The sequence below is a fragment of the Hippoglossus hippoglossus genome, chromosome 21 (genome assembly GCF_009819705.1).
Source record: "Hippoglossus hippoglossus isolate fHipHip1 chromosome 21, fHipHip1.pri, whole genome shotgun sequence".
NCBI lineage: Eukaryota > Metazoa > Chordata > Actinopteri > Pleuronectiformes > Pleuronectidae > Hippoglossus > Hippoglossus hippoglossus.
In genome coordinates, this window is record NC_047171.1 from 12,090,734 (window position 1) to 12,101,616 (window position 10,883).

Here is a 10,883-nt window from a genome sequence, read left to right on the forward strand (position 1 = left end):
CTAATGTATTACATTGATTGATTGATTGTTACATTTGTTTTAAATGTGAATATGTTTGTAGTATAATTTCCATTTCCATCAACTGACAATAAAGGGTTTACTTCAGTGGTTTGGACATCACATAGTTTCACCCATAACTTCAGTAGTTGGTACATCACATAGTTTCACTTATTTGGTACATCACATAGTTTCACTCATAACTTCAGTAGTTGGTACATCACATAGTTTCACTTATTTGGTAAATTACATAGTTTCACTTATAACTTCAGTCGTTGGTACATCACATAGTTTCATAACTTGTAAAATAAAGTCTCTCTGAGGAAGTAATACGAAGATATAGGTCATCACAACACGTCGCTCTCAGCTGCCATCTGCTGGTCATTGTTTTGCGTGCTGACAGCATTTCTTGGGTTTCCCTTTGGTGAGGACACAGTTCTTCTCATTGTGACACACAATGCACTCTGGGACATGGATGCATTTAATCCTGGTCAGAGGTGATACAGAAATATGAACCTAAATCATCTAGAGTCATGTGTATTCTTACACTAAACTGTGGGAGTTTTGGAGAAATCGTAGAGCACTTGGTGTTTATAAGCAGTAAAGTCATTAACCATGAAGTCACTAGGGCAGAGTATTGCATCACGTCTCCATACTGCTGTACATACGGGAAAGACATGGAGAAAAACACAGATAGGGTTTTTTATTAAGGTAAGTAAACCACTCATCCTGAATTTAGGATAAAGGCTTTTTATGTATATTTAGATTTTGCCTTCTAAGATTAACAGATAGTATCAATAGCTAAATAAAATAGCTGCTAGCATGCTATATTGCTCATTTCCCCCAAAGACGTGATATTCAGCCATCAACATTGAACATGTATTTCTCATTTGGCACTGAACAGGTTTTAGCAGTGCATCATTATACCCTGAGGCTGTGGCTGTGCCACATTATAAAAGCTTGATCCCGTGTGGTATAAACTGTGGTCACATGTTAATGGTTCAGTCACCAGGAGGCACTAAAACTACGCAAAACATACATCTGGAAACACTTATTGATGGTTTGCTGATAAACTGTTAACTGCTAAATTCACTGTATGTAGGGAATATATTTATAGTTTTAAAATATAAAAGAATGCAACATGAGGGAGGCCAACTTGCTACAGTACAGAAATAACAAAAGCATTGTTGAAAAGTAAGAAAATATGCGCTATCTTAAGAGTTTTCTTCCAGTTTGTACAGTGGATGATGTAAATGTAAGAGTTAAGCTATTCCGGTGTTGAGGAGCTAAGACTGTAGAGCAGAGCCTCTATTCGTTTTAAGGAAAGCTCTGGGAACATCAAAGCAATGGTTTAACTACCAGGGTGCAAGTTAAGGCCTGTGATATTTTACATATTTTTTCCAATGATTTCATAAAAACGAGATGAAACCAATAATGCATTAGTCTCTCCCTAAATACTTCACAATCTTTAGTCAGTCTTAATATTTTGTAAATGAAGATGTAGCATTTCCTTTATGAAAAAAGCTAAAGAATGTGGGGTGCTGCTGTAACACTGCAGATTAACCCGTTGGTGGACTAGTAAGGGATTATTTTACTTGCTGAAAGTAAAATGTGATATTCAGTGACAAAAGAAAATAACAATGTCTGGGAATGAAAATGAGCAGATTGCAGCAGCTCAGGTTTGGTAACAGTTTTTAACACAGGCACACACACACACACACACACACACACACACACACACACACACACACACACACACACACACACACATACACACACACACACACACACACTGCTGCAGTTTGCAGACGCGTAGGATGGAAGAACCCTCAACCAGCTCACCGCCCAGCGCTGCTCCTCATGCCGCGCGCTGATTGGCTGAGCTCGGTTGAAGGCGGAAGTCCACAGCGCGGGGGGATTCCCCGAGGGAAGTTCCCAACTCAACTGGGCTATGTAAAACACACACACACACATACTCACACACACACACACACACGCTCACACGCCATATCCTCCGCTGCTGCTCAGACAACTTTTGAAGACGCTGCGGTGGAGTGAAAACAACTCATTTGGACTTTTTTGGGGCTGTTAACTCGGATGAAGGTAAGAGGAGAGACGCCGGGGCTGAGCCGGGCTGAACCGGGCTGAGCCGGGTCTGCCCGGACGCTTGATCCGCCACCGGTTGAATGAGCTAAAGCTAACCATTCACTAACACAGTAGAAAATACGGAACTATGGGGTTTGGAGTTTTGTGAAGTGCCTCTTCAATGTGTCCCGGTGGAGCTTCGATATCACTGTTCAGGCCATTTTTTTTTGACAAACTCAACGTGTGTGACTTGGCTGCTGCTGCGGTGTCAACCTTCAGTGTTGCTATGGCATTTATCAGGAGGATCGAGCGCTAATTAATGACGAGCAGCTCTGGTATGATCTTCTGTTTGTTTTGCAAACGTTTTCTGAACATCACAACAGACACTGGACAGAGAAATGGAACAACTGTCCTGGTCAGTGGTTTTTATGTCTGATTCTGCAAATGCATTGAGCAACTTCTTTACACTCAGTTTGCTCATTAACATCTCCCAAGGCCTGAGTTGTTGAAATGTGAATGCATATTTGGCTTTTGCATGCAAGTGGCTGAGACTCCACTGGAACTTCTTTTCTTCTCCTTTTTTCGAGTAGCCAGCAGATATTAGGAAGTGTTTTCACTCAGTGTTGGCTCACAGAAATGAACAAGTTCTACTCCATTGACTTTTATTTGTTTTAAAGGTGTGTGAAAAGTTGACTGGTGTGGTGCAAAGACGCAATAAAACAAGCAAAAAGATTCAATAAGTTTCCCCCAAAATTGCTCTTTAAATTTGTTTTGCCTTTTTCCAAACAAATTGTTTGTAATTAAAAGAAATATTTTGTGGTTTCACTCTCAGGGCTCATGTCTACTGTGTTCGTGATGATTGTGGAGCACACGGCATGGAAAGGAACATTGGAGACCAGCTCAACAAAGCTTTCGAAGCTTATCGCCAGGTCTCCATCGAGAAGGACAATGCTAAAAAAGAGCTGCAGAAAATGGTAACATAAGGAGAAATACTTTTTCCAGTTGTGTGTAAAATCTGCCAAACATTACCAGTGTAGCTCAAATGATTCTCCACCGAGCAGCTCGCACTGTTTCCTGAGAAAGTCTTTTTATATGTCACTCACTGAAAGTGTGTTTGCTCGTTGTGGTTTCGTCTACTTTTAAATAGAAAGAAATCTGTGTTAATTATAACACATTTGTAGATGAAAATGTGTCACTTTCTGATGTAAAGGCTTCAACCTGATTCCATATATTGGTGCTAACAAATAAATAACAGAAACTACATTTTCACAGACTGAATATTATGAGGGACACACTCAAACACTTCAGAAGCAGATAGACGACCAGCAGCAGTTGATTGTAAAACTTCAGGTGAAGTTGACATCAATGAGGCCACCGTCAGCAGGTTAGTGAGTCGTATCAGACCATCTCCCTGCTCATATTTCAATGAGATCAGATTTTGATAGATTGGCATAAATTACCCTGAATTTGTTTAATTTTAAAATTTCACTCGTGCAAAATGTTCATTTTCACTGTTTTGGATTCTTAAGATGAGATGAAATGTGAGCCCTGCAACCATCTCCTCGATGGGGCCAGTGCCTATAGGATAAAACAGTACCCGGTATGTTTGCTGTCCGACACTGAGCTTTTTCTGGGTCTATACTGTGTGAAAATGTCTATATAATGACTCAAAAACAGGTTTTTCTTCATTCTCACAGTGGAACATATGCACAAGCATACAAACAGCTTCCTCTCGCACACGAAACACACCCTCTGTTCGTACTTCTGCTTGATGTTGCTGCACTTGTGTTGACGACAAAGGAACTCATTAGGTTAGGTAGTGAATATAGCACTAATTATGAGGCTTGAAACAAAGTGTTGGCCTCATGTGATTGATACTATCTGATCGATTTTTAGCACTGTAACGTCTGAGCTTTAGCTTTTAAGTTAAGTTAGTGTTGCTCACCCTTGTTAACACAGCTCCAAAGCAGTTAGCATATAACTTCATGATAGTTGAGGGAACTTCTGTCCTTGTCCAGTCATTCAGCCGATGAATTTTTCATGCTTCCTTTTAAATGTTTTTTACATTATTCAAACGATTGAGGGGACCCGAGTTTGCACTGCTGCTGTAACAGGATCCATCCTCTTTTTTTTTTTACGCCACACAAGGTGTATCCACTTTTACTTCACCAGATGGTGCTAGAGGATAATATCACTGCACAGTTGAGCAGCTTGAGCTTAACTGTTCATTATTTAACCAGCCACGAGTAAACAAATCTCAAATCTTAATAAACATGCAGATGTGTTAAAAATATTTCCTTGGATATTTTGTGGTAATAATTTCTATGAATGCTATATGCCTTTTTTCAGGAGAATATGGGCCCTGTTGCTGTTTCTTCAAAATTACCAGTCAACAGCAGAGTTGACTAGTATGTGTCATCTTCTTCTTTCTTTTTTTTTTTACGTCATAGAAAGTACAGGTCAAGACTGGATTTGTTTTCCCTAACTCTTTATTTATTTATTTGTCAGCAAGGACATGCTGGATGTATTTGAAGCAATTCAAGGGAAATTTCGGCAGATTCGGTCTCTAACACAAAGACAAAAAGACCACCTGAAAAGATTCCATGGAGGAAACGAAACATCAAATGGTAATGTCAATATTCATCAAATATAAAAACAATTCTATTTATTTTATCTTAATAAAACAAGCGCACTCCTTCCCCCAGAACGAGTACAATCAAGCATTTTTTTGGCAAACTTCAGTATTTTTATTTATTCCATTTATTGAAATAAATTGTGTTGAATTGAAAACAATAATTTATATCAAATCAACCTATGCTTACAATAATTATATAGCAGCAACTTACCTAGGACTGTACTTGAAGGCATCGATTGAATTAATGCATGAAGCTGGCTATAGATACAGGATTTATAAACAGTAATATAACATATCGTATTTTAATACATTTAAAGTCAAAGGTGTATTAGTGTACTAGTGTGTGAGATGTATTTTATGTCTCTGAAGCTTCTCTGACGAGCTGAAATGTCCTTAAAGCCAGAAGTGAAACGCGGCAACATGTTGACTGAGACAGAAAAATGTCAAATAATTTCCTGCCGTCTGACAGATCAGCAGTTCTCCATGCCCATCCAGTGCACGGACCGTACAGCAGAGGCAGGGGGACCCTTACCCTCAGTGCTCAGGTCAGCAGTGGATATCCCCCCCCAGCCCACGTCGCTGGCGTCCCGCGGCGCCAGCCCTGAGGACCGGGACTTAGTAGACTCTCTCACCAAACTTAGTGTCAAATTCCCGCCCTCTGCAGACAGTGAATATGACTTCCTGAACAGTGCCCCAGACAGACACTTTGGTCTCATGATGCCTCTGAAGCCACCGCTCAGTGGTGACCCGTCCGCAATGACAGAGGAGGAGCCCGTGGAACTGCCCATGCCTTTTGTCTACCCTCCATCCCCCTCCCACTCCACATCATCTTCGCTCTCCCAGGAGAGTGTGCGGGGACCCCAGCAGGTGAGAATCACAGGAGAAGGTCTGAGAAAACTAGTAGCAAATTATCAGTTTATGATTGATCTTTGCTAATGGAGTAGTGAAACGGTGTGAAGTCCCCCCCCCCCCCCCCCAAAAAAAAATCCCCTCGGGGTATTTAACTTGAAATGTATTACTGTGTAAAGTGTGCCGATTCTTTCTTCTCTTTTTTTACTCAAGCACTGATGCTCTGGTTATATTTGGCATCTTTGCTGGAAAGTGTGAGCCAGATAGAAGCACAACACAGTGTCTGAATTTTATCTGCTGATGTGTATAAATGCCCAATAAAAAAATTGTGAATGACATGCAGCAAGCTTTAGAAGTTGGTCCAGTTTTTCGTGATATGATAATTTCCCTGGATTCATCAACATGGACGTTTAGATTAGACATGATGGTTCTGAAACCTTGAATAAACACAAATAGTAAGAGATAAATTCACATTTTGCCTTTAGTGTTCCTGAGTGTTTGTGCAGCCTTTTGGATTGACAGGACATTAAAGCAACAGATACTTCAGCTTGAGGGCCAAGTGGTCCAGCATGAATTTAATATAAGGATTGTTTAGAGCATGAATAATATATTGTTTTTGTTTGGTTCGTCCTGCTCTGCAGCCTCTCTGGAGCCCTGAGCTGTGTGATGCAGTTGACGTGGGGACAGAGCTGGCGACGCCTCAGAGCAGCAGTCCTGATAAATGCGCTTTCTGCCACGCTGTGGTTCCTCAGGACCAAATGAACAGCCACCTCTACTCGCATTTCTCTCCTAAGAGTGAAGACGACAATTGACAGTGTAAGCAGACTGATGGGCCCAGGCCTGAACTCCTCCAAAGACTTTACTGTACTCGTGGTCTGCCTGACCGCCAGGAAGTACACGCGCTGTGCTGGATTTGAAAAGACACTGCAATAGGACTTGGATCCATTTATTTAATTTTGAAGAATTGAATGGTACACTTCTTTACCCAATATATTTTTCTAATAACTTGTTGAGATTTTACGAAAGCAAGTGATGATGATGCATAACATGGTATATATATGAGCAAATAAAACCGACATTTACTCTTGCAACATTTTTATCATTTGAATCGTTTCCAACATGTAAACAGAAAACATCACGAGACATCCTATCTGTGCACAAGACATCAGGTGGACAATACGTGTATCTATTTACTTTCTTGTACAAATGAATATATATATTTTTTATTTCTCAAACAAATTGCATTAAAAATACAACCATTTACTTTTAGACATTTGAAAATATGACAGTTCTGCCCTCTCTGTATTGGCATCATATCTCACAGAACAACCATATGTTATGAATTAGACGTACTAACAATATGCAGCAAATCTCTCAATCAGTCTTTAGAACGGTGATTAGCGCTTTTTTCAGATGAATCCCTATTGTTTCTCCGAGTCATACACCAGGATAATTTGAAGCATCTGTATGTCATAATTGGTGCAGAGTTGAAAAAATATTTATAACTTTGAAATAAGTTTAAAAGTTAGCATGCCACATGCTCATTAAAATGATCAACACAGATGGCAACACATAGCATTAAGCACAGGCTCATTATTCAATTAGTTGCCCAATTACCTTGCTGTTTGTATAGTGATGGTTTTTCCTGATGCAATATTCTAGTGTATTATATTCAAGCAGTTTTACATTTTTACTCAAATTATGTTCAACATATTTTTATTATAAGACAGTCTAGGTATTCCCTATAAATACATTATATAAAATTATATAAAATTATTTATTAATCATGCAACTGTATGAGGAATACACAAACAATTAAAGCAGTTCAGTGAAGCTTTGACCAGTGAAATACACTTAATCATAATTTGGAAATAGAACAGATGATGTGTCAGTCACTGTCTGTTCCCTGTGTGAAAATACATCTTTTACAGTATGTGTACAGTAATCATTTGACTAAACCTGCGTCTTTTCTACACGGCAGCTTCAGCCTTTTATTTCTGCAGTATTTATTCACACCTCTGCCAACAATTGCTGTGATATTCACCATTCAGCGTGAAGATGTTTAAAGAAATGGGGACGCTGTGAGTGTTGGAACACTTGGTTGTGCGGCGAGGACCTCGCAGCCCTTCAGCTATGGGCTGGTAACACTTGTGCTGGGGTAGATGAGCTGGTGTGAAGTCAGCAAACAACCCTTTTCCCCCTTTTACATGTATCAGGGCATCATAACTGATTTTTAAAAAATCAAACACGGCTTATTAGACTGATTGATTTGTTATCTCAGCCTTAACTTATATCCATGTTGAGCATTTCACTGTTTCGTTAATAACTCAGGAGGGTGTAAAAAATGGGATGAATTTTATTCAATATTCCCAATTAATGAGTCACTGAAAATAGAAGAGCACTACTCAAACTCACTGTATCATCTACATGGAGTAAAAGACAGATCGAACATGCCATTTAGCGTATTTACAAAGGTGAATATTACATATTTATCTAATGTAGTGGGCTACACATCATCAGAGTGATGCAAACCACGTACTTTTATATTTCACATCACGGATACTGAGGGGAGAATTTAGTCTGATTCTTTTGGCAAGTACATATCCCTAATGATGCTTTGTGGTTAATCTGTGAAGAGTTGAACATTGTGCAACCTGCAAGCTTTTCTCTCTGGGATCATGAACAGCTGCTTGCTCATAATTATGTTGTCATTCATTGTTATTTGGAAGAGGAAACTCATAGTGACAGCTAGGATTTTTTTTACATATTTTTTTTTTTAACACACTGTATTTTCTTGCTTGTGCTGTTTTAAGAAAACTCCACTTTACATTCAGGCCATTGTGTTTGCAGTCATTTCCAGTAAAAGAACAGATATGTGAGCCATCTCTCTCTTTGGGACATTTGCCGTTAGATTTAAGAGCTGTAAAAAAAAGTAAAAGGCTACCAAAAAAAGAGATGAGGGATATGGATTGAGATGGTGAAGTAGCAGGCTGATTACAAGGTGTCAAAATTGCCAGGAGCAAGAAGGTGAAAGCAATCAGGGGTGAGAAGAGTGCAGCATTCGTGAGGGGCAACTAATTATCCATCTCATTTGTGGAGAGAAGCATTTGAGGCAGCTCTAGCCCACTGAATGGTGACAGATTGGTGCGGAGGAGAGGGGAGGTGTTAGAACAATGGAGCCCAGCTCACCATCATTACTGCATGCTAATAAGCAGTGTTTCTGCACCACCAGTCGGTGCTGCAGAGAGTTCGGGGAGATGGGAAGTCACTGGCTTCAGGGGAGCACACTCATTTCCAAGGAGACACGAGAGGGGGAGGGGGGGGAGGGGGGGCTGAGGCACGGTATAGCTGTTGGCACTCCACCACTGCTTCTTTCAGCTTGGAGGTGATCGTATGCACAGACTGATCTCTGTGGCCTGTGCTTTCAGCTTGTGTTTGTGAAATGAGTTGATTGTATGATGTACTGCAAAATATACATGTGGTAATTTCATGAAAAAGTTTCAATAAGAATAGAAGATTTGAAAAAGTTACTGAAAATGCCCACAACTTTATTACATTAAAACTGTGTTGCCCCCAAATTAAAAATCTTTCTATTGAAACCTGTTATTAGTACTGACTTGACACCATTTGATACAAGAAGTTAGAGTGGACAACATTTATTTTTCTTCTGATGCTTTTGATGTTGATATAATTTTTGTTGACACATTTTATGAGGTTTGCAAAGCAGGAAAATGCGTATTTATCAAGTTTTAAGTCAAGCTATATGGTTATAAGAATAAATCTACTTGAATTTAAAGTGGTCAAAAATGATGCAGTTGCCTTTTAATATGGCTACCTTTATAAATAGAAGGGCTATCCAGAAGTACCTATATTTTACGACTGACATTTTTACTATATATATATATACACAGTACATTCAGAAAATATTCAGCCCCCTTAATATAATTTTTTCCATCTGCAATCAACGCTCAGTTTCTCATAATTACAAAGAGGAATTGCTTGAAATTTAAATAAAATTGATTAAAAGGGAAAAATTCAATTGACATAAATAATCCAATGCTTTGCTATGTCATTTGAAAGTTAGCTCAGGCAGGTCTCATTTGTCTTCATCGTCCTCGAACGGAGTTCACCTGCTGTAAACTCAATTGATTGGACATGAAAGACAAACACCTCTCTATATCAGGTCTGGCTGCTGATAATGCACATCAGATCAAAATCAATCCAGTAGGTTGAAAGAATTGCCGGCAGAGCTCAGAGACAGCACTGTATCTTGGGACAATGGCCTCTATGATTCTTGAATGGAAGATGTTTAGAGCAGCCAGAAATCATCTGATAGCTGGACGCCCCAATGAACTGAGCGGCCCGGGTAGAAGAGCCTTATGATGACCATTGGATTGATGATCAGAGCTCCAGAGATCCTGTGTGGAGATGGGAGAAACTTCCAGAAGCACAACCCTGTAGCACTTCATTGAAATGGGGTTTATTGGCCAGACAGAGGCCTCTCCTGGGTGATAGTCACATAAAAGCACATAAAGGACCATCAGACTGTGGGAAACAAGATCCTCTGGACTGATGAACAGTACTGACCCTAAACACACAGTCCAAGAACAGGAGAGGCTCAGGGAACAACTCTACGAGTTCCCTTGGGTGGCCCAAGCTGAACCCTGGCTTGATTCATATCGAACATCTCTCAGGAGACCTAAAAATGTCCGTCCACTGAGGGTGCCCATCTGACCTGACAGAGCGCGAGAGGCTCTGCTGAGAACAATGGCAGAATATATTCAAACACAGGTGTAGAAAGTCTTTCACATCTTACCCAAGAAGGTGCTTCAACAAAAAGTCTTAATATTTATGTCAATGTGATATTGCAGTTTTTCCATTTAATACATCTGCAAAAGTTTCTGAAATGTTGTTCTTGCTTTGTTGGTATCATCTATTCAGTGTGGATTAATGGGGGGGGGGGAAACAATTTGATGGATTTAAATATGAGAAATAAGCAAAAGTGAAAAGAGAAGGGGTTTGAATATTTTATGAAACTTCTCATCACATCTCTGTGAGCTTAATTTCATGATATTTACTGATTTCAAGCATCACAATATAACAGGCTAGTAATTCAAATATGTAAATTCCATGAAACGAACCATCATACCAAACAAACATAACCTTTTCCTTATTGGTATAAGTAATTATTTTCCACAATTACTCTTATTACACAAAATATTATATACCGATTTATTCAAACAATGTTTATTAGATTATGCCCATTGCCAAGAACACAAGCAGGGGGAAAAATAGTTAAAGGGTTTAGTGAAATGTA

General features: G+C 39.5%; 1 protein-coding gene across 1 annotated transcript; it reads left to right on the top strand.

The window, feature by feature from the left end:
- The first annotated feature begins 1,900 nt into the window (after positions 1-1,900).
- tank (TRAF family member-associated NFKB activator) lies at positions 1,901-6,842 on the top strand. Its single transcript, XM_034574765.1, has 8 exons — positions 1,901-2,100; positions 2,915-3,056; positions 3,355-3,466; positions 3,612-3,682; positions 4,432-4,490; positions 4,591-4,709; positions 5,187-5,584; positions 6,208-6,842. The coding sequence occupies exons 2-8, from the start codon at positions 2,958-2,960 to the stop codon at positions 6,376-6,378; spliced, it is 1,029 nt and encodes a 342-aa protein (XP_034430656.1). The 5' UTR covers positions 1,901-2,100; positions 2,915-2,957; the 3' UTR covers positions 6,379-6,842.
- Positions 6,843-10,883: the final 4,041 nt, after the last annotated feature.

Excerpts from the sequence above, each read along its gene's own strand:
- tank (XM_034574765.1), top strand. The coding sequence starts at position 2,958 with ATGGAAAGGAACATTGGAGACCAGCTCAACAAAGCTTTCGAAGCTTAT. Across the intron at positions 3,057-3,354 it reads AAAAAGAGCTGCAGAAAATG|ACTGAATATTATGAGGGACA; the intron begins GTAACATAAGGA and ends ACATTTTCACAG. Across the intron at positions 4,710-5,186 it reads AGGAAACGAAACATCAAATG|ATCAGCAGTTCTCCATGCCC; the intron begins GTAATGTCAATA and ends GCCGTCTGACAG.